The sequence below is a fragment of the Pollicipes pollicipes genome, unplaced genomic scaffold (assembly GCF_011947565.3).
Source record: "Pollicipes pollicipes isolate AB1234 unplaced genomic scaffold, Ppol_2.1 Scaffold_6686;HRSCAF=7923_pilon_pilon_pilon, whole genome shotgun sequence".
Taxonomy (NCBI): Eukaryota; Metazoa; Arthropoda; class Thecostraca; order Pollicipedomorpha; family Pollicipedidae; genus Pollicipes; species Pollicipes pollicipes.
Window position 1 is genome coordinate 39,154,928 of NW_023596921.1, and position 24,356 is coordinate 39,179,283.

The window sequence follows — 24,356 nt, forward strand, 5'->3', positions numbered from 1 at the left end:
CGCAATAATTCACACGCTGCACCTGCAAGCGATAGATGCCTCACAGCCGCGTGCACCTACGTGAAGAGTAGATTACCCACTTTCCCTGTTCAATTAGCACCGCCTCACGGACCCAGCACCAGCGCCGGCCACACAACAGACTCGACTAACTCATGCAAGGTCGGAGAAATTGTACTTCACGTCCTTAAAGTGCTGCCAAAGAGTATCTTGGCGCCTCACTGTAAAAGCAGTGTTCTATTGCCCTGATGCAGGCTAATGCATATTTTCCTGTCCGGGCCCTCCTGGGGCTGATGCAGAGAGCAACAGCCGCAGGCACCTGTAGCTGCATAGGCATAGCCACAGACACCTGCTGCTGGTACGTAATTCCATTTGTCTTGAATGTTACGATTTTGTACGCATTGGGCGATATGGAATCAGATACAGGAACAGGGGCGTAGTTTTAGCAAATGAGTTGAACGGCTGAACAGTGAAAAATGTCCCACCCTAGCCCCACAATGTAGCAACAAACAGGTTTCTTCCCGCCTTTCTTTCCGAAGTTGGGGGAAGACTTCAGCCCCCCCCCTCCCCCCCCCCCAACTGAATAGGAAACTACACCCCTGCAAAAGGGTGTCTTTCCTATTACGTTGGGGTGGGTAGGGAGTATGGCTCTCAATTTTGAGTGCCCCTTTTGTATCCCTTCCCAAAGTATGGGAAGACTTGGCACCAGGTTATTGACGGTGCGTGGAAATAAATAACTCAAAGTGCCTCTGAGCCAACTCCCCTCCCAGCCCTGGACAAACTCCATCTCGCTTGCGAGTGCTTCGTATTTGCCAAGGCCCGTGCACCCGTGTGCGTTGCTGGCCTTGGCAATCCACCTCCAGATATATCAGATTTTTTGGGCCGCTCGAATTGGGATATATATATATATATATATATATATATATATATATATATATATATATATATATTGGCTACACGACAGACGGGGACACGCTTGGACCAAGTCCCCAGCTTCCCCAGAATATAGGACTGTGCCTGATACGTTATCTGAAAGAAAACGCGCAACAAGTAGTTGATGTCATCGATTCCACGACTTTCCGAAAGCAATGAGTACTTTGGCTTGTGCAGTAATCTAGCCAATTCATCAAAAGGCTTCGCAGTACACATGCTGAATCAGAGAGTGCGCGTTCTAGTTACAATCAGTCACCAGCCACGTGATAAGCTGCATTGCAGAACGAGTACTGTTAGAACGCACCGTAATTCGCATGGGATATCTATGAAATAAATAATAAGTAAGTTCGACATCCTGCCACCCAAAGGCGGTTACGCTCCCAAGAACCGTCGATTAGTGACACAACTAAGCCAAATCGACGCTGCATTTCTTGATAGCTACCATTCTCGACGGATGATGCTTATGCCGACCAAATCTGATGCCGGGAAACCGTCCCGCGCCACACCCACTAGAGTTGCGTGCGCCCAGCGGAGGGTCAGATGGCGTGCGTGGCGCACAGGGACGACCCAGCCGGCCACCAACTGGCCGCCACGGCCCCAGCCGCGCGCGACAGAAGAGCCCACACGGCGGCACGAACGCCCCGCATCAATAACTGAGAAACCACCGCCGAGGTAAAAGTCCGATGTATTGGGACACTGCCAAGACACGGTAACACCGCCACGATAGAGGCTGACACACTGAGTCTATGTCGGTTGGTCGTATCGCTCCAGTACCACTGCACCGACCCCTGCATCCTGTCTCCCTACATCAAACGGGCAGTAACGATACAGCCATACCAGATAAGTCAAACGCGCGCGACAGTCGCACCTTACACTCGCAGGAGCTCTGACATCGGAGGCGCAGGCCTCATAAATGCCGTGCACACTCTCACATCGAGACTAAAACAAAAACAAAATAATCCGACATGCGTGGATGTTAAGTAATTTATCCATATTGATGCATGCACGTCCCAGAACAGGACAATTGGTCAACAAATAACACTACCAACTTACGACTGATTTCATGAACGAGAAAATAAATACCCCGGGCTTATCAGCCGCCCATGCATCAAGCAATAAAACATAACAAGCAAGCGAGCTAGCACTCTGAGCCTTCACCGCAACAACGAACCCTGCGACTGGCCCTGCTTGCATCGCCTTTGGCAGTCGCCGTGTCCCGGTCACGCCCCACGCTCGCCGCCGTTTGTACCGGAGTGTCGGCGCCGGCTGCGGTCAGCAGGACACCGACGCGGAGCTCGCACGGCCCCGGCAGGAGCGCGCGCACCGCCGCCTCAGGCGTTGAGGCCGAGCCGATCGAGCAGGTCGTCTATGAGTCGCAGCTTCTCGCTCGCCTCGGTCATGTCGGAGAAGGTCTGCACGGCGCTGGTGATGTGGTAGCGTACGTCGTCCACCACGCCGATCGAGTCGGTCAGCTGGCGCGCCAGCACGGCGCGCGCGTCCTCAGACACCAGCGCCTGGAAGTCTTCGCTCTCGACCATCTGCGGACACGAGCGGGACGCTCAGCAGTCGCGCTCGCTCGGCCAACGCCGGCCAGCAACACCGCTGCCACGTCCGGAGCAGGGGTTGGTGGCTGGTGCAGGAGATGAGGTGGTACAGGCGCCGGGCGGCGTTGAGCATGGCTCACCGCACGGTGACGGTGTCTTCGACGCGGTATGGGATAACCCCGCACACCGCGCGGCGTCGCGGACCGGTTTACGTGGGAATAACATCCGCAGGAGGACGCGGGCCACTTCCGCGCCTAATGCGGCGTGAGGACGCGTCGCGGCTCGTGATGGCCGCCGACTCCATGGCCTGGGACGCCCGCTGGCAGGAGACCGCAGGGAACGGTCGATCGGCCCCCATCGGAGCTCTCCGCACGGAGTCGTTCGCTTCTCGTCGGCATCCCACAGGGTGAGGATGGCGTCCGGTGCAGGAGCAAGGCCCTCAACGCGGCCTGGACACGGCCACGGTCTGGTCGGAACAAGGACGGTCGGCGGGACGGTTCGAGGTCCATGCTTCGGTGTGCCACGTTGGACAACCGCACGACGGGCCACGGCGTCGGGCCGTCTCCGGAGGCCGCCATCGGCTCAGTAGCCCATGAAGAAGCCGTATACGATGGCCAGGCCCGACAGCATGATCATGAGCACGCAGATGGCCACGCCCATGCTGCGCACCTCCGCTTCCGGCATGCCGCACACCAGCCCGCCGCTGGTCTCCACCTCGGAGACAGTGCAGCCAGACCCGGCGCCGCGCGGCCGCGCGCTGCACACGCTGCCGCCCGTGTCCGGCACCGCGGCGGCCGGCACCGGCGGAGGCAGCGCGTGCATGTAGAAGCAGGGCGTGGGCGCAGCGCGCGGCAGGGTGGCGCTCTGTACCGGCCGGCCGCCGCCTCGGGCGCCGCCGCCTGCCGGCAGCTCGCACAGCCGGTTAACGGACGAGACTCGCCCGGCGGTGGCGGCCGCGGGCGCGGCGGGCGGCGACCGGCGCGCGCTGGGCGGCGTCGTCTCCACGCGCACAACCACCTCCTCGACGGAGCGCGGCCGCTCGTCGGCGCTGCCGCCGACCAGCCGGCGCAACTTGGAGCTGATGACCAGCTCGGAGCGGGTCAGGATGGTGGAGGAGGAGGAGGCGTTGGCCGGCCGCAGCGGGTCCGTCAGGGGGAGCAGGATCTAGGGAAGGGGCAGGCCGGGTCAGGGCGATGGGGCAAGGCATGTCCGGGTCGGGGCAGTCGACTGGTTGTGGTAGAGTCCGGGCAGTGGGCAGGCCGAGATGAGGTCAGGATTGCGCGGGGGTGCCAGGAGCCGGTAAGCCATGCGCCGGATCAGCATGGCTGGAAATACGATTGTTACTTATCCCACAGCCCGTAATGGACGCAAGTAAGTAGAGAGCAAATCTATAACGTTATGTAAGGCCGCAGCAGCCATACACGACGGACCACTTTCAGTACCGTGGCGTGACAATCATCACCAACATTGCAAGTCCATAGTTGTCATCCACAACGCCGATACTGAAGTTCCGCGAATCCCGCATTGGACAAGTGAAGGCCGACACAGTACCTGGCGCGGCCGTGCGCCCACCTGGTCCAAGTTCTCTGCTATGTACTGTGTGCACGCGTCCTCCAGCTTGGGCAGCTGGAACAGGCGCGCCGTCTTCAGCACGGGCAGCACGTTCTCCTGGTCCAGCAGGCCCATCAGGTAGTTGCCGCAGAGCCGCTTCAGGCCAGGCAGCAGACACATGTCGGCCGCGTACAGCACGTCCAGCACCGAGGACTCTGTCAGCTGCCGACGAGGGGGGCCCGTCAAACCATCAACATCGCCTTCAGTGCTGCCGCTGCTGTCACTGGCTTTATGCATCGGTAGGCACATCATTAGGCCCCGGCTCAGACCCCAGCTTAGAATCAGCGAGTCTCTTTCGGTGAGCGTACCGCGCCTACACCGTACCCGGACTGTCGCGACCGCATTCTGGTGTCATTGTCACACGCGACCGTGTTCTGATTCCGCGACAGGACGGTACACCGAGTCTGCGTTTTGACACCACGACAGCGCCGTACCGTGGCCGTGTTCTGGTAGACGTAGTGCACCATGCTGACGAACACGGGCGCCGCCATGCCACGCAGCGTGATGAGCGGCGCGCCGCAGTCCCGGCCCGACTCGCTGAACGGGTCCCGCAGGAGCGCGCGGAAGTACTCACTCCGACCGCAGAAGAAAGCCTGGCGTACCGCCGCCGGCGGTCAGCACTAAATGCCTCCGAACACACGTGAACACACAGGTGTTTAACGGCCAGCCGAAACGCCCTTTAGGCTTTAGAAAATTTAACAAAGTACGGCAAGAAATTATGGTCTCGTGGTCCCCGCTCGCAGGAGACTCTGGCGAATGTGATGTGAACATTGTCAGTAGACACGACTTCAGGGACGTCCTTCAAGAAACCTACGGCAATGCATATTTATCATCTTCTGTTTTGTGCTTCAACATCCTAATCACCTTCAGCTTTTGGGACCAGAAGGATTACAGCCCGGAAAAGGCTAACTCAAACGATTCATACACATCGTGATCAGCCCGCGCACACCGTCCAAAGTCAGCAGCCGCCACCAGCTCACCTTGTGGGCCGGAAACCGGTGCTCCTCGACGAGGAACACAACGTCGGCATAGCGCGGCGGCACCTTGGGCATGAGGGGCAGCTCGGTGCCGACGGCCCAGCTGCAGAGGGCCGGCGGCACCGCCTGCTCGGCCATGACGCCTAGGTCCTGCGCCAGCTCGGCCAGTCCGTCCTCCGGCTCCAGCACCAGCTGGGTCACTCGTGTGCCGGGCTTGCCGCTCACTGATAGCCCAGAGGCGGCGTCACCGGCTGACATCGCGCGTGTCCGTGACACACGCAGCGCCGCGCGGACAGCGCGACGCGGACCGGCTTCACGCAGGAGGGGGGTGGGGGGGGGGGGGGGGGGGGGGGAGGATGCCGCACACCGATGGCAAACGCCGAGGGCGGCAAGGACGACTGCCGACACAGCCCACTCGACCAGCGGCACCTCGCGGAGGCAAACGCGTCACACACATCACGTCAATGGAACGACACAGCAAAGATGGAAAGAAAAGTGACGTCATATTACGGACACGCGGAGGGGACGGCGCCAGAGGCGACGGTCAGACTCGGCCCGTACCGAACTCGTCGACTTTGGCCAGCTGCTGCTGCAGCTGGTGCCGCAGCGTGGGCAGCCGACACTGGGCGGCCAGCAGCAGGCAGTCGTCCACATCCTGGACGGCCGTCTCCAGCCGCGCCGTGTACAGGTACTGCAGCAGGACTGGCGAACGCCGCCGGCCGCACCTGCACACGAGGGTAAGGTCGGACGACCGTAATCGCGCCGCGTACAGGTGCTGCGTCAGTCGGGCAGGGCCGTTGGCCGCCCCTGGTCACAGGGTGCATCGGCACGGAAAATTACGAGCAGCGTTTGTAGTTGTGCCGCAGCCAAGGTGCCAAAGGTCACACGGCTCCAAACACAAGAACAGAGACTATGACTGCGCGCTGAGGGAAAACTACGTGCTACGTGTCAAAAGGGCCGAGCGCGTGTTCGGTTTTGTCCATGCCCTGGCCGACGAACGGTGATGAGTAGGCATTAGACTCAATGACGTCCTTCTAAAACCGGCCCACCTAATGTAATCGGAGCGTAGTGAGCTGACAGCTACAGATGGCTTAGTCAAAACCAGTCGAATCCTGTAGCGCTTGGCTGTATACTTCGGCAAAGGATCGCACCTATCGAATGTCATATGCAAAACATGTATATATCAGCATAGGTCTGAAAGGTTATTGCATTACAACCTTTTTGCATTCGACTATGAACGCACTCAATAAAAAACACCCTGCCAATGACCCAACACTCATCTTAAATTTTAAAAAGAATTATCCGATGTCCACGTGAGGGACGCAACACAAGGCGTCCCCTCGGCGCTTCCCGTCGTCTCGTCCTCCGGCGGCCGCGGCCGACCGTCGCCCGCTGACCAGGTCGTTGTTGAGCGTCACGGTGGCCCGGTCGCGCCACTTGGACTCCAGCATGTCGCAGAAGTACTCGGAGCGCGCCGCCAGCACGCACCGGTGCGCCGGGAACGCCTCGCCGTGCACCGCGAACGTGATGTCGCTGAACTGGTGCGTCTCCAGGATCCTGAAACGGCGCGGGAGCTGAGTCGGAGCACGGAGGGCCTCCTGACGCGCGGTCGGAAACCGAGCCGGGGTGGGAGGATGCTCTAAAAACTTCGTCTACAAACTACCATTATCCTCCACAACCTTCTGCAAGAAAAGTCAGACGTTTTTACAAGCAAGCAAGCTCTACAGCTATTCATCATACCACATGGGCGACCATACACTGTGTAATGACCACGTAGCATGCACCTGACAACGACACTCCGCCTGCACAGCAAACTACGGCGCCAGGTCCACACGTCAACCGCCGACATCGATCCGCCTGTAGGCAGTGTCTCAGCCAGTGAGCGGCCGCCGATCTGCGCAGGAGCTCCTGGTACACGTCTCACCCGCGCAAGAACTCCTGGTACACGTCTCACCTGCACAAGAACCCCTGGTACACGTCCCACCTACGCAAAAACTCCTAGCACACGTCCCACCTGCGCAAAAACTCCTGGCACACGCCTCACCTGCACAGGAACTCCTGGTACACGTCTCACCCGCGCAAGAACTCCTGGTACGCACGTCTTACCTGCGCAGGAACTCCTGGCACACGTCCCACCTGCGCAGAAACTCCTGGCACACGCCTCACCTGCACAGGAATTCCTGGTACACGTCTCACCCGCGCAAGAACTCCTGGTACGCACGTCTTACCTGCGCAGGAACTCCTGGTACACGTCTCACCCGCGCAAGAACTCCTGGTACACGTCTCACCTGCGCAGGAACTCCTAGTATACGTCTCGCCTACACAGAAACTCCTGGTACACGTCTCACCTGCGCAGGAACTCCTGGTACACGTCTTACCCGCGCAAGAACTCCTGGTACGCACGTCTTACCTGCGCAGGAACTCCTGATAAACTTCTCACCTGCGCAGGAACTCCTGGTACACATCTCACCTACGCAGGAACTCCTGGTACATGTCCCGCCGGATGGTCTGCCGTGTGACGGCATGGCGGCGCAGCAGCAGGCGCCGGATGTCGTCCGTCAGCGCGCCGTACAGGCACCGCTCGCCGTCGAACGTGTTGGCCTCGCAGCGCGCGCCCGCCTCCAGCAGGTACTCCGCCAGGTCAATGTGGCCGCACAGGCAGGCGTAGTAGCTGCGCGCAGGCGGGAGGGCGTCGGACAGCGGCCACGGAGGCAGGCGCGGTTGGCCACGGTCTCGACCGACCCGGTCAGAGCTGAGGCGATCAGAGCAGTGTGGCTGGCTCGCCGGGATGGATCATGGATGCCATGTAGCTCATGTGTGGCAGAGTCCAGATCCCGGATCTTGGGATCCGAATCAGGGTCAGCGCACATGTCTGTTGACTTGTGCCACAAATATCATGGCACTCGTCGACAACGCCCACCAACGTGTCCTCGGATACTTTTTCTTCGAACACGGTAAGCCGACGATAACTTGGTGCACAGCGACAAAAAAGCAGTGAATCACTTTGCGAAATCGATAACGAACGCAGCCTGCGCTAGCTGATGAAAGCTGGCCCTATTTGTTACACCTTAACGATGTTGCTGCCACCTAGCGGCAAGAAGACAATCCGGGTGACAGCTGGTGATTAGGGTAGTTGTTGGGCATTCCGGTTAACTACAAGATGAAATCGGTAAAAATACCTGTAAAACATGAACTTCTCCTGCTCCGTAGTACACAATAATAATCTAAGTTGACCATCGAAAACATAACGCGCGGGTGTTGTTTTGTAACATTTTTGGGGCTCAGAGGGTCTATAAGCTGCTTCTTTTTATCCATCGCCAAATTCGTACTTCTACATGCTTGGCATAATTGGGTGCCCGGATCCCCTAAACAATACAGACGACAAACCCGACTAAACACACTCGCACAGCGCAGCAACACACCAGGCATGATTGTTGTGTAACAAACTCACGGTCTACACGTTTCGAAACCCCTCAATTTGTAAACATTAACATCAAGACGCACCTTCACTATTTACACCACGTTTACGAACTGGCGAGTACTGCTCCATCCCATTTCCACTCTGTGTGAGCAGACGTATGGCGCAGTAAACGGGGGAAGGGCTAGAGTTTGTTTGCTGGTGAGCATGGCCCCTCCCTCCTCCGTTGCAGGCATAACATTTTCTGTGCGTTCGATCCCGCGACCCGGAACACCATGGCATCACCCCGAGCCGACACCGGCGGCGCTTTGCACTTGGGGGTTAAGGACAATCGTTTCAAACGAAGATAGGCTGCATCAGCACAGCTGAAACAATTGCAGACGTGGATACCGGAACAGATGCAGCGAACCCGACACCAGACCTTATTGGGAAAAACCGTAGGCCAGATTCAGCCGTCTGCGCGGCCTGAGCCTGGCTGGATCGGACTCTGACGCACGGAAGGGTCTCACCGATGTCAGCGCTGGAGATGTGTGCCAAGAACTGCACGTGGTTGTGATAGCCGAGCCCGGTGGGGAATACGATGGATGGCGCATATCTCAGTCTAGTCAGGTCCTGGACAGGTTCAGTTAACTGCAGGCAATACCCTGAGAGTACGACGACGACGTGACCGATCCTGGGTGTGACGACACGGCGGTAAACGCTTGACGCCCTGGTGTCATCTGACGGTTGTTTGCATTGGTCGACAATACACCCGCCTACTGTTTGCTTCGCCAGCTGCACGCAATCAAGTTCTAACCGCGGCAGCCGTTCAAAGAGCTCGATAGTGTGACAACTGGACTTAAGTCGCTCACAGGACCGCATGGCGAAGAGGCTGCAGGAGCAGTGCATGAGCTGCCTGTGATCCAGCTCGGCCCCGCCAGCGGCGACGTTGCGCAGTGCGTGACCTGCACGTGATCCAGCTCAGTCCCACCAGTGGCCACGTCGCTGCAATGACGGCAGCTGCAGCTGCTGACCTCAGGTGCGACCAGCGGGTCCCCTGTGACCTGGCTGCCACCGTTCAGCGCGAAATCGGCCGCTAAACCACGCAGGGTGAGGTGGTCTCCGCTCACGGCTAACACGCCGCCCTTTCTAATGCATTCTGGGTCGATATTTTAGTTGCATTTTAGCCATCTTCAGATAAAGCAAATGCCAGCTTCAGCATTTTAACGCGGGTTCAACGTCGTGCTGTCGTTGAGTCTGCGTTCTGATGTGATTGATCATGGGGGTCCGGAAGTGGCGTCGCTCTACTGACTTTAATTCGATCCATGTTTGCACGATGGACGAGTCGACATAAATTACCTCTGCTCAGTCACTCCTTTGCCAGCACCAAAGCCTTTGTCTATAAACAATGTTTGTCCGTCACTGGGGATTTACGATGCACTCAGCTGCTGACTTATATGGCGTCGCCTATCTCTCACCCCGGCAGGAAGGGCGCGCACCGCGGGAAATTAAACCCCGTACCTCTGGTCGATGCATAAATGTCTGAATTCGTTCGCACGCATACGACAGCATGGTATGCACCTCGCGGGTGGCTCAAGCTCGGTGCAGGCTCACTAAGAACATACGCGCCGATACAAAATCCAAGAACCCAGCTTCAGGACATGGCGAAGTATGTGGTGAGCAACATGCACAATGTGATTCCACATGCAGGAAAACGACAGATGAACCAGTGGTTCAAAGAATATGAGGAATTGCCTGAAGCTCCTTGGGTCTCTCCCACACCGCGTGCGAGATATCCCGCAGCCCGTCATGGAAAGGAATGCAGAATGCTCCCATCCCTAGGCAGTGCTTTTGGTAGTGATGAGTGACAAGATAGCAGAGATCAGGGCCCAGGCCGTGAAGCGTATGGAGACGTGCTACCCTGCGTCGAAGGAAGATGTTCGCCCGTTCACTCTGCCATCTTTAAACTTCACTGCCAACGATTACGGGCAGTTATCCAACCGGGGCGCAAAGCTGGTTGCAGATCTGGCACTGACAAAACACCTGAGTGGGCAGGATCCGCCACTGACGAAACACCTGAGTGGGCAGGATCCGCCACGGACAAAACACCTGAGTGGGCAGGATCCGCCACGGACAAAACATCTGAGGGGGCAGGGCCAGCCACTGACAAAACACCTGAGTGGGCAGGATCCATCACCGACAAAACATCTGAGTGGGCAGGACCTGCCACTGACAAAACATCTGAGTGGGCAGGACCCACCACTGACAAAACACCTGAGTGGGCAGGACCCACCACTGACAAAACACCTGAGTGGGTGCTCACACCAAGCTCACAGCAGGAGTGGCCACATACAACAACCCTTCCTTTCCCAAATTAGCGTTTTTGTCGTGCCGATTTTCATACACCGTCCTGATGTTCGGGGCGTGGGAACGGGTCACTTCACTGTTTTGTGAAACTTTCGATCGCCGGTGGTGCGTGGGACCATGTTTGTGCAAGCGTCGACAGCGAAATGCGCACATCATATTCAACGCTTGAAGCCGCTCGGCATAATATGTTATGCTCCATGTTCACTGAAGGCTGTATGTGTCACTTGCATTGGAAATTGTATCGATTTCCGAGCCGAGTTTCCCACAGATCGATCTGTTCTGCCAAGTTGATCACACCTTATATATAACATGTCTTATTTTGCTAAAAAAATATGCAAGTTGTGATTTACATCAACAGACATCAACACTGAGGAGGGCGTGATGTAGCTTATCAGCTGGCACAGGCTGGGTTTTGAATGTTTCAAAGAAACATTTTGAGAAGTTTAATAACATGCCATTCTGCACAAACTTCTTGCTGGCTCACCATCTTCTGCAACTGATGACACATCTTGCTGCCCACTGGAGCATTTATGTCTCATCATTTGGCTGCTTGCAATGTGCACAAAATAACAGATACCTTCAGCAAGCATGCCTCTTGCTAACATAATGTATAACAGGCAATTCTGAAATAAACTCATCTTTGTCTCTTTAATCAACATCTGCCACATTAACAGCAAACATAAATTTTCAGGGTTAAAAAATGCTCCATATGCACTGAAAATTAATGAACATGCTATAATTCTGCATGGTATTTGAAATAAGCAAAAGAAGGTTTCAAAGTACAAATGTAGGCTTACAGAGGTGTGCTGTCCCATTTATCTCTTGTGTTTACATCTACTTCCTTGACATCCACCAGGTACCTGCAAAAGAAGAGCACAATGTATTCAAATTATGCACAAACTACATCCAACTAAAATGCTTCTTGCCATTCTCTTGACACATCTAAGAAGTTCAAATTGAGCACTATCAGCACGTTTTATTTCCTGGATCTCATCCCAAACCATACCCACAGGACAGCCCATCATATACTTCAGACACAAATAACAAATGTTGGAACACAGGTTCAACATTTGGGTGATCAAGCTGCTTATATTGGAGACAATGTGTCTGCTCTGTGGCCAATGAATTGGATCAGAGTACTGGCTGTGCTCTGGCCTTGCATGCACCAGTGACCCACGACCCGGCAGCCGGCCAGGGAGTAAACATGGCACATGTCTGGGTATTGTATGGGACACAGGAGATCCCTCAGCCAATCCACCTGGCAGACAATCTGAGTTGGGGTCACACTCAGTCATTATCAGTGTTGTATTATCTGGGGGGTGGGTTCCACATCCAGACACTATCTCCTGCATGGCATGACTACCCTGATCCTGCTGTCACTAATCCCATGCATGCAAACACACACACACACACATTATATATATATATATATATATATATATATATATATATATATATATATATATATATATATATATATGGCTATACACAGCTTTAACTAGGGATGTCTGGCACTGACTACATCATGTGGAATGATTTCCTTTTAACCTACAGATGCAGTGATCCTCCAAAACTTTGTCATTGTAGGTTCTATCAAGGTTGTGCTGGCCTTGCATAGGGAGAGCATAAAGCAGTCTGAATACTGTCACACAATACATGGATAACATGACTATCTATTGAGTTATGTGGCTATATTTACCCGAACTGACTGACCACACTAGAATACAACTACTAGAACACAAAGACAGTATCTAAAAATTCTGCTAAAGCGGCGTGCAATTGCTACGTGAAGCTCTCAGACTAAGATGTGTCTCCAATGGAATAATTTGTCAAACATGCAATAAGATAACTACATGGTAAAGCAAGAGGAATAGCTGGGAAATGATGACATACTTCACTTTTGAGAGGTCACCAGTTCTGCATCCAAAGAATAGGTCACTGGTGTCCATTCTTCATCCTAGAAAACAAAAACAACACTTGGATTAGTATACCAATTGCCATACCAATACCTGCATATAACACACACATAAATACATACAAAGATGGCCAATGTCGAGCAAGGAAGAAATCTGAAGTCCCAATCTCAGCGCTAACCCATAAAAGTTAAGACCTCAGAGCAAATGTCTATCATTTGATTCCAGTAAGCAAATTTAAATCAGGAACACCTTTCTAGAAAATATCAAGCGGATGGCATGCACCCAACACATTGCCCCCGTACCTATTACCACCCATACGCACACACGGAGGCAGGCCCCAGCACCACTGCTAAGTTGTAAAAAGGCCTTGTCTACGATCATTCGCCCGTTCCGCGAACTCACTAGCGCTAGCGCACTTTTGTTTGTACTCCATATATGTACGAACGGCGCAGAATTGCCTCCCCTCGAAAAGGTCCGAAATGGAGCAGGGCCACTACAGTATGAAATTTGGAATGCCTTATGGCAATCAAGCGCACGTACTTTGGCTGTCGTACTTGTACTGTTGAACGGCCTCTCACATCTGTAACCAGGGGCTATTCAACAAAATGAGTGGCTTAGCACGGATTATGACGAAAACTTCTCCCAAAATGCAACAATAAATGGGATTCACAACTGAGCGGGTCCAATTCGGAAGAGTCGTTAGCGGGCCCACTTCCCTCTCAAAAATGAGGAGTTGGAGCCCAAGTTAGGGAAGGGGGTGGGGGCTGAAATCCAAGTTGGGGGAGGGCTGGCGTCCCCCCTCCCACACACCCATGCACATTTGAATCACGACAGCGATACAGAGCAGTCTGATTTCACTCTGCAGTGTTTCGTTTCGCCTGCCCCTTATGATGGAACGCAGCCCGTTAACATTTCATTCCAAATTTGTGTAAAGCTGTGACAAAATAGCGTAGGTATAGCTTGGTGTCCAAGAAGTCTAGCAATGCTCCATTTAAAGCCCTGAAATGGTGTCTGCATGAAAATACTGAAATGAAAAAGCTAGTTATGGAGAGCAATATTTTGGCACAAGGAGAAGACAAGTGGACTTTCTAAATCGGATTAATTGCCGACAAGATCCAGTATCTACCTAACGTAAAAAGGTCACCATAGCTCACTTTACCTTTTTAAGTTTTAGGTATACTGTCTGACATGGTTATCGACGTACAAAAAACAAGCTGTGTGTTACTAGACTGTCATTGTATATTGATTTCATGCCCAACAGCAGAGGCGTGGCCGACGGAGAGCCTTTGGGGCAACGCTTCCCCTCTTCATTCCCTGGAGATGACAAGAGTCTTACGCTGGCCGAATGCTTTGGTACTCTTAGGCTGTTAACGACGCCCTTAGTAAGGTAACATAAAAAACGGGCCCTCTAGGGACTTAAACTGCATACCAAGCATGCAAAGGTTCCCAATAAAAATGACCACGAATGTTGCGCGGATTTGTTACTTCCGATTTCGCTTGTTTCATATGTTTTGTGTCCTGTTGTTCGACTTTTCCTTTAACTCTACCTAATTGCATAAGGCAACCGACGACGTGACTGACTTAATTTAGTTGAAACTCATGCATGTTTTTTGAATAACGTACGTATATGACGTTGAGTGAATAGACATGATGTTTGGAATGTATTCAGAAATATCAATCAGCGGGGTAATAGAGCCACTCTGTCGGAAGAGTCACGTTTCTTAAAAGATAAGTTCAGTTGCTTGGTTAACAGGGGCGAGCACTATGCGTGTAGAAATAACTGGCGGCATTCGGGCCTCCTTTTACCTCCCGTATTGTCCCGTATTGTATTATCATGTCATTGGGGCTTTGAGACGTGTTTCGGTGCTTAGACTATATAGCATTGCCTGTCTATCATCCTGCCACTAAGGACGGCTACTGAGGGTTATCATTTTAGAGATAGTGGCCTCACAAAAGAAACGCCCGTGGGAGTAGCAGACGTGACCTGTACGTGACCTGCAGACCTGTACGTGACATCACTTATGTCAAGGTTTGAAGTTCCTAGATCATGACTTTGGGGTCAAAGAGGGTCAGAAAGTCCAAACTCCTGTCCCTAAACCTCTTTATGCAACCTTCGTCAACCTAGATACGTGTCTTAAGCAAAAGTTTACTGGTGTTCAATTGAGGTCAGTGACCTTATTTGACCTCCAGGAGGTCTCGGTAACCAAGCTCGTACAAGATTGCTGCTATTTTATCCTTCTAATAAGCGTCATATGCTAGGTGGTGCGTTCCTGCAAAAACATGTTGACATGGGTCATTTTAAGTCAGTGACCTACTCTGACCTTGATTAAGTCCATGGAGCATGTCCTTTGCGATTCCTGCCATAAATAAGTTCGAAATGGCCACTAGAAACTACTCCACAAACCAAGCTCCCGTGTAAAAAAGCAGACTAGTTTTAACCTTGGTCTGACCTTCATATCTGACCCTAGGTCATTGCAATTGGTTCCAGCTCTTCATTCTTTTCGTGTATGCCTTAAAAATTACCTAACATATGTACGGCTTGGTCTAGCACTCCGTTATTGCATCACATTAAGCGATTCCCTAAAAGTACCTTTTCCCGACAGCCATAACCTGACTTTAACATGCCACAGGTCAGCGACCTTCCCAAGTTTGATTTTTATATAAAAGATTCGCTTTTCAATTATCTACAACTTTGCAAAGTTTACGCGGCTACGCTGCGCCGTTTGCAAATCACTCAAAAAACCTTCGGGTGGGGTCAGCCTGCCCCCCCCCCCCCCTCCCGATTAAATCAGCAAGAACAGCCTGGAAGTACACAGCTCGTTTTTGGCTACCCAACGACCAATTTAGACAGGGCATAGCTATACTAAATGTAGTGATCGATGGTTACATTTTTACGTTAGGAGGATGTTGGATCTTGCACCCGATTTAGAGCACGTCTTTATGGTTTCTTCTGTGGGTAAAGCACTATCCCACAGAACAATTTTTTTCAAATCCGTATTCCTAAGCAGATAGGATGACCTGAACGACAATGTCATCACACGGTTTCAGTGCTTCAAATCAGCCACCTTTTGATTTAGAAGACGTCAGGTTTTGTAAGCATCTCGCAGCCATTTGGTCCCAAATTTGAAACCACATGACTGCAGGCTGCTACGGAGTGTAATCATGCCGCTTTACCACTAAAATCCTACGATTTAAGTGCGTGCTGGTGCGTGAGAGCTTGTGAGAGTGAACGTGTGGGAGAACTTCAGCTCTCCCCAACTTTAGTTTCAGGCCCTCCCCTCCCAGCTCGGGTCCCAACTTTGAGAGGAAAGTGAGACCCGTTGAATGAAGCATGTCATTTTATTCTGGAGTATTCAGGGATTAGGTTTCGTCATAACTCACTGTTTAGCACCCCTCCCCCCACCCACACTCATTTTGAAACTAGCCCCTGGTTACAGAAAGGAGAGAAAATATTTCAAGCGCGTGCGTTCGAACGTTATGGTGTAGTCCAAGGTACATACGGAAATGACCCTATTCCTTTTCAAGTATTTGACAGCATGTTATACAGATTATTTTTGTCATGTATGTATACGCACTTTTCAATTCATCTAGTTATATTACGCAGCCACCTGACAAATTCCTATAAATTCAACTGAGGCCTCATTTAATTTTGGCAGTTTTTACAGAAGTCTCAGTTTCTTCATCGGTAGTAATGAGTGGAAGATGCTTTAACAGCTTAGCAGTGGGATATTTTGTGGCAGGCTTCTTAATAAGCCTGACTAATGCCGATGTAACCGTCCGGAGCTTGTGGACAGCCAGATTCGGTTTTTTGGCAGTTTTTCGCGGTTGCAGTGGAATGCGAAACGCTAGCGATGACAACTGTCAACCATTATCAGGGCTGTCAGTTTCGCCTTCTATTCACCTTCCTTTCCTCATTCACTGCTTCATCCCGCATGCTCACAACTCCTCCCTCCCTCCGGGGCAAGGTGCCTACCCACTTCAGCCACAGGCGTGCCAAACTGGCAAGTGCCCCTAAGTGCCCGAGTGTACGCGCATAGCCCAAAGAAGGTTCCTTGTGAGGGAGGTCTAAGTGATAGGGTATTCTCAGATGGCAGCCGCCCTGTTCCCCTGTCACATCTCTTCTCCGTGTCATAGCCCTTCAATAGTCATTGCCGTTCAAAAGTTATCTAATCCCGACCAAACTAAAAAGTAAAATGGAGTTTTCTGGGACAAGTCCCAAAATTTCGTGTAGATGAAACATTGCACAAACCAGTAGAAATTGCTCCAATACTGATGTGTTGCATGAGGAAAGTGTAAATAAGTTCAAGTAGAGTTTAACGCAGCCCGGGGTGTCACTTAATGTGACTTCGAGGGACCTGTGCGCCTCAAATGCTGACTTGCCCTTTCCCCTCCCCCCAATGCTTCACTGAGCCCCCTCAATACGTCTGATCAAGGAGGGAATAGTGATCCAAACACATACGAAATAATTATCTAAACTATTGGTACACTATTTAGTCGTCACCTAAGTGTATTACTATTATAAACATGTTAAATATCCTGTACGTAGCTGATGTTTTTGTCATGCCAACTCCTTCATGTGTTGAGCCAGCCTGCTACTGGTTGACGAGCTTTTGAATGATAGCCCTTCGAATGGGATAAAGAGCAACTGACGGCGATATGCGGAAGCTCTGAAAACTACATGATGTCCAAGATAAAACAAACCACATGTTCCCCTGGGCAGAAATATGTGTATCTTTCGCACAATCGTAGCTGTGGTAGATCCAGCAAACGTGGCCGTGGTGGTTATACGACACGGTCAGTGACAGCAGTAGTCGTCAGTGATCGCTTGCTAAGATTTAGTTTAATGATCTTCTGAGAATTACATCTCATTGTAAGCTCTTTACAAAAGGGTAGCTCGCATCAAAATGAAATGGGATGTGATTAATCCGAGTAAAACGATTCTTAAATCTACGAAATATGAAAACATTAAGCAAATTCCCCCCCAAAACTTACCATTGTGGATGCGAGTTCAAGTGGCCCAAAACTGGTGAGAAACCGTGCTTGGCTGCAGGTTAGGTCAACGTTTTCGGCTGAGACCCCCCCCCCCCCAACCGGTTTTAGGGAGTGATGTCTCTGCATACAATGCATGGTTTACTGGAGCTCATCTGCCATGGCCCTTGTTAGGTGTATATGTTTATTGGGTTAATTAGTGGAAGCGATTGTTTTTTACCATCTTTTATTTGAAGTCCAAGCCACAAGACTTAGAACTTCCGCGAAATCATGACGCAGTTTCATTAGAAATTGCCAGCTCTGGCAAATTTGTTCATTTGCGCTATTTGTCAACCATCTAATAACCTACCCACAGAGGGAAACAAGAGACAGTACATAGTTAGGAAATGGAGGCATAATTCGCTTTTGAGGGGTTATCGTCTCTGCATAAGAACAGGTCGTTAGTCTTCATTTTTCATTTCAGAAAGCCCAATTACATTTGGGTTAAGGTGCACCATACTATACCATGCCTTAAACCCAAACAGACACACATAACAAGGATGTCCGGAGGGGGTTCGGATCCACAATAGCTTCGGATTACAAGCAATCAGTTTGTGGAAGTCATGGAAAGAATGGCGTAACAAAGCTCAAAACAATTGCTGCAATAATTACCTCCGTCATGTTCGGAATGTGACAACGTTATATATTCTGAACAGAGACGAAACTTTTCCTAAATACTAACGTGAGTTTTCTGAGATGTTGTGAATGCATGCCCAATTAAACAATAAAGCTACGACCATAGCGCGTCTTCCTTTTTCGAGGCGCCACATTGGATCGGCGAATGTGCAGATGCGGATCCGGTCCACGGACCCTCAGCGCGTTCAGGACCGCACAGACCCTCATCGCTTTCTATATGGATACTAAGTACAGGCAATCAGCAGCTGGGTAGATCGGGAACCGCTGTTCGAGGCTGATGTGAATGCGATGTGAGCTGTTGGTTATCTGTTTATTAGCAGGCTATTGGCACTTTCAAGGTTCTCATATGCTAGAAGTTGTTCCACTGTGAAAGCCAAGCGGAGGGGTTTAAAGGAGCTGTGCGCTTCCCCAAGACAGCAGGAGAAAGATCATTTCTTTCGCTATAGGCTATCGCAGGACATGTTTTCGGCGTCCTCGCACTGGATGTTGGATCCACCTGAGTCCTTCAATCTCTTGCTTTGCTTTCTATATCTGTTTATTTTTACATATGACCTTCGGCAGAATATTCTAACACCGTAGAGCCAATGACTAATATCTAACTAGTGCGGCAGCCATGGATCTAGTCATTGGGGTATGTCATCGACAGGGTGAATCTCTTGGAATCAGCTGAGACGAATTTTTTCCTTGGCACACGGATTAATGATAAACATTCAGGGCTGACGCACCTCACCAATGTTGATATTCGTGGGTCACGAAGAGCTTTTCTTTCATAGGCCAAGAAAGCCGTATTCGATACTAGCGCCACCTATTTTACGCACTGGGGTCACTATCCAATACGCCTCAAAGCTGTCACTTTCCACACTACTGGTACCTGGTGGATTAAGTATGAAGTAGATATCATGAAGAGCACGAGCAAAGCATTGCCAAGCAGAGCTTAAGTTGACTTTTTAGTACGAAACGACTTATTTTTGGTAAAATCCAAAGCTGCGCAGTTACGAGCATGCTGTACCAGACCGGGTTGGGTTCAAGTTTGCTATTGTAGCGCATCATTGTGATGTTGATTTGCAATTTGTGTGCTTTTTGCGTGGGAGATATGGGTTTATTAGTTTAGCTTTGCCGGTACTGAAACGTTTCTTCCGAACAATTACTTGCATAAACATGCCGAAGGCTAAACGGTCGCGCAGAAAACATTTGGTGATAGGCCACCCGGCTCTACTGTCCCACCACCATCTGCCGGCTACGGGAGCGACCGTAGAAACCAGGGAACTGTGGACCAACGAAGCGATCCCTGTTCATGATCTAAAAAGCGTGACAAAGTTGATCGAGAGGGATTGATATCATCCCAACAGAGCTATCAGCAAAAACGCAAAGAAAGAAAGAAAGTGTAAAAGCAACGCCGCCAACAAGCTTCTTGATGTCGCGGAATGCAAGTGCAAGCTTCAGTGCAGCTTTCCATGCCCAGTTGCCTGCACAGTGTATCAGGAGGAAGATGCCATGAGGGACCAGTGCAGGCACCGGAAGCTTACCCTGGGGTCATATGACCGGGGTACGATTGTAACTAGGGGGACCCGCGATGGCCAGACAACTTCAGGGGTGTCGTGGCTCGGCCGCCAGTGAGGCGGTGTCTGCTGCTGAACCTGAGTCGCCTTCCCCGCCGGCTGCTGAGCCGGCGGCGCCTGCTGAGCCAGCGCTTGCTGCTAGTGCTGACCCCGAGCCCGCTCCGGGACCAAGCGGTCTTAGCGCTGGTGAGTCAGCCGAGATTCTTACACGGTTCCGTCCATGGTAGAAGGTGACGACGACACCGATTGCTTGTTCCTGTTGAGACCACTGCCGATATAGATTATAGCGTTAACTATCTGACTTACACAACTCTGGCGGTTGACAGCTACGGTGGCTCGAACCGGGTCGCTGCTGCTATCATCAACGCCTTTCAACAAGACAGCAGAGGCGGACTGGCTACTTGAAATCAAATATCGTAGATCCTAAGAAGATCTGCTGAGCAAGAGACAGAGCGAGAAGAGAGACGGCTCGTTAAAATTTTGAAGCAATCCATGAATCAGGTTTGACCATCCTCTTCTCCGACGGCCGTGAAGGCATGAACTACATGAGCCACACGGAGCCAGACGAATGCCGACGAAAAACACGTGGTTGTCATCACTGAGCCAGGCAGCCGTCACGTGACTCATTTTACGTCCGAGCTCGGCCGCGCCCTGCACTTGTTTAGCTGCACGGCGGTAACGGCCGCTGCTTTCTGCACGGCAGCGAGCTGAGCCTCTCCCATCTGCTGCTGGGCCTGGATGGCACGACCACGGGGTCGAAGTTTTTCTAGACCCATCGGCAAGGCCTGTGCTGGAGAGGTCTGAGAGAGGGACGTTGTGGCATTCAAGCCTAGGTCAGGGCCCGTGCCAAACCTGCCGGTCAACCTGATTCAGCAGCTGAGCACCAACCAGCAGCTGCTGTACCTTTTGGCCTCCGGCGTTCAAAACGGCTCTGTCTGAAATGTGGCAGCCCAGCGGCGAATCGGACCATCGAACCATGTCAGATGAATATGAAAACGCATTATCCTTGAAGTTATAGCAATCAGGGTTTAAGGTTCATCAAGTATCATTTGATATTTCGTATTCTCACTGTTGAGTATTTACTTATTATCATACCTTGTGCCGTGTTATGTCGCATCATTTGCTGGTTGGTTCATGCTTACTAACATGTTTTTTATATGTATTCTGTCACATTTAAGGACTCTGGAATAATAACATACACTAAAGGGGCACACTAATTCTGCATGACCTAATGCTCAGTTCGCAGCAAATTGTTCTTATAAATTCGCTTTTATTTTCAGATGGTTGACACTGGCCGCTCGCCTGCTCCTAGTTAACATCTCTACCGAGATCTTCAGCGGCGCTCTCAAGGACCTCGTCCAGTGCGTGGTCGGCCACCATGTGCCGGTATGGTCCGCCATCCGGCAAAGCAGCGGCTGTGACTTTGACTTACGCAGCTTGTTCCGGGGCATCGCGGTGCCCCGCGACCTGCTGCGGCACACATAGTCCTCCAGCATAGCGGGTACTGGGTCCGTCCGGGACAGCTGCTGCTGGGCATGGTGTGGCAGGAGAACCGCATGGTCCGCGAACAGGCGGCTCCGATCGTCGCGCCGCTCGTGAGCAACAAATCGAGGGTCTTCTTCAGCCCTGGGTCTTTGCCATCTCAGCGGTAAACCTCGAGGCCGTGAGGTACACCGAACTGATTCCGTAGCACGGACCAGTCACACAGCCTCTACTGCGAGACCTCAGCGACTGCGAGCTACGGGACAAAGTGCAGGCACCGCTGACCATCTTGCCCTATCTGGTTCACACTAGTAGTGCGACGCAGCGCCGCACTGCCGCGGACGTCTGCGGCTGGAGCTGGAGTTTCGGCAATATGTGGAGCCCAGCTGCGACGGTGCTTCTGCTACCGTGCGATATCTGCCAACACGCGTTTTGGGTTTCCTGTCTGTGAGCAGTTGCTATTTGGGCCGGCGCATCGGATACACATGCTCGGCAAAGAGCAAGATGTGCATGGGGTCACCCTTCTGCCCCCCCCCCCCCCGCTCTACGTTCGTGGCACAGGTTGCAGAACTTGCTGTATGTATTAAGTTGTACATCAGACAGTATATTTTGAGTCGTATGCTGTGCATATATTTGTTTGCATCACGTGAGTTGTCTTAAAGAAGTGAAGGTCTAAAACAATGGTTGCCAGCATACTAGTATGAGTTCATTCTCAACAGCACATAAAGTTTCGGCCAAATGGCAATCAATCGGGCAATGCCTGATCCGCATATTAGACCTTAGACCGGAACATTCTCGTACGACGGCTTAAGGAGCGCTCGGTAGCGTCATTTCTATACGCAAAGGTATTTTGTGTCATTTGCCCACGGCTTGGTGTTACCTGCGGCAGCGGGCGCTGCCCAGCATCGGGTGACTGCAACGCCGAGCAATGGTTTACGGTGATATTTCGATCGACCCGCACCTCACGAATTTAAGTTTTTGGGAAGAACTTTTGCTATGCCGTGTACTTTTGGGCTCTTGCGCCAAAGAATTTTTGTCTCACTTGGTTTTGTTACTGATGACACACCCCACATGTACCATGTAGCCAGGGGCTTCACTTTACTTCACTTCACTCCGGGGACGGAGCGAGCCTACCAATGATGATTTGAACCCCGCCCGAATGAGCCCCCCTGAGCCCCCCTCCCCCTAATGACTGTGGGAATATAGGACTACTGGACCAATACGATACCGAAAATTGCCCTGAAATACTGGCAAGGTGGGTTTTCCCTGACGACATTGGGCTCCATTCGTCTCTTGCTGAACTTGTATTCCAAAGTATCCTGCAGGTACCGTATGCTTAAAAGCTTGAAGTACCGTGTTTTTGTCATTTCGTATCTTTTATATGTTAGTTCAGTTAGCAAACATCGCAGTTAGTGCACGCAAGAACGCCGGGATGGAGACAAAGCGGACGCACCGAAATATGCAGCAGCGCCAACAGTGGCTGGTCGCCTTCACCGGTTTGTACAGCTTGCCATCTGTGAACAGGAGCTTCACGTGTAGACAGTTGGCTTGTTGTCCCTTCCAACTGCTTTTCCACGAACCATATGCCTTGTTATACTGTGTTGCACCATGATTCACTATCGAATGGGAGGAGGAGCACAATTCACATAGGAAGACAAGTTCCGCGCCCGGCCGGGTGAAGTTGATCTCCCTTAAGGTTTTTCAAGCACAATTAAAAAACGAACGATTGTATCAACACCAAGCTTTCAGTCCCATCTATCTATCAATTTAGCGTCATTTGTACACATTTGAAGTTGTGGTATGTTAAGGTTGGTGACCTATGTCAGGTCAAAGAAATCAACTTCAAAAACTTTGAGCACGCATGACGTTTTTGTGCGTTAATTGCCATTCCTCGAACTTCCTATAGTAAAAGAACAAGATAATGCATACAGTTCGTTTATTTTGTATTTTTCGAAACAGGCTGGACCATGGATCTGAGATGATGTCAATTTTTGCTATGTTTCGTAAATGTAAATTTGTACCTATTTTTGTGTAGTTTTAGTATTTGCATGCGGTAAAAATAGTAGTAACTCACATGCGAAACAATTATATGACTACAGAGCATACCATATTGGTCTAGGTCCTGATCTACCTCTTAAATAGGCAGTTGGATGGTAGTTTTGGGCGCAGTATTCCTACGACAACATGTGGTGATATCATCCTAAAGCATTATCAGGTCACAATAAGTAATTGAGGACACGCAAGGGCATATGAGGTCATCCAGTTCAACGACCTCTGTCGTCAGTAGCGGAGAGGATAGATGAGCAAGTGTGACGCGAGCAACCAACCTTATATCGTATTTGTAAAGATGGTGGCGCATAATTTTATGTACCAATCTGCCTAATCTCAGTTTTTTTACAAATGCATTGCCAAGCGTCGAATGGACTACATATAATGTATACAAGAGCTATGCGATCTTGAGTACCTGTACATATGCAACACTCTATTTCTGACCATAGAAAAGCATTGCGCCGATCACTTAGACCCTACCATCATCTGAAATATGTTTTCAGTTGGATGGCTTATGAATTTGACCTAAGTGGACAACAGTTGGCCTTTGGGTCAGTCTAAAATGACATTTTTGTGTCTGGGATATGTTTTCCCGCAACTTCACCTAATAAAGTAAACTTAGTCAGAGACAGATTGTGAAAAAGTATCGTTATTGCAGGCTAATGGTAGACCAATTTTGAAACGTGACCTGACCTAACCTGACCCTTGCGAAGAAACAAAAATTGTTAGAACATACTTCCACAGTCTAAGCGCTTACCTCCGTACCCTGACTACCCGCTTTGACGCATTGACATATATTCTAATTGCCTCCATCAAAACGACCGCCTTTTCCTTTCGGGACCTTTGGTTACCTCACGTTT

At 51.2% G+C, this 24,356-nt stretch overlaps 2 protein-coding genes across 2 annotated transcripts in view; both read right to left on the bottom strand.

Moving 5' to 3' along the window:
- The window catches only part of pod1 (coronin), a 20,424-nt gene extending 20,282 nt beyond the window's left edge, over positions 1–142 (bottom strand). Inside the window, exon 1 of the mRNA XM_037231867.1 lies at positions 61–142. The gene's annotated coding sequence lies outside the window, so the exon portion shown is untranslated. The remainder of the gene's footprint in view (positions 1–60) is intronic.
- A 1,456-nt stretch (positions 143–1,598) lies between these two features.
- On the bottom strand, positions 1,599–13,128 carry LOC119108293 (ankyrin repeat and BTB/POZ domain-containing protein 1). Its single transcript, XM_037231869.1, has 10 exons — positions 13,065–13,128; positions 12,720–12,783; positions 11,624–11,686; positions 7,533–7,733; positions 6,365–6,619; positions 5,624–5,787; positions 5,066–5,286; positions 4,520–4,678; positions 4,047–4,247; positions 1,599–2,468 (listed from the first exon to the last, which is right to left on the bottom strand). Exons 2-10 carry the CDS (start codon positions 12,773–12,775, stop codon positions 2,262–2,264), a joined length of 1,527 nt encoding a protein of 508 aa, XP_037087764.1. The 5' UTR covers positions 12,776–12,783; positions 13,065–13,128; the 3' UTR covers positions 1,599–2,261.
- Positions 13,129–24,356: the final 11,228 nt, after the last annotated feature.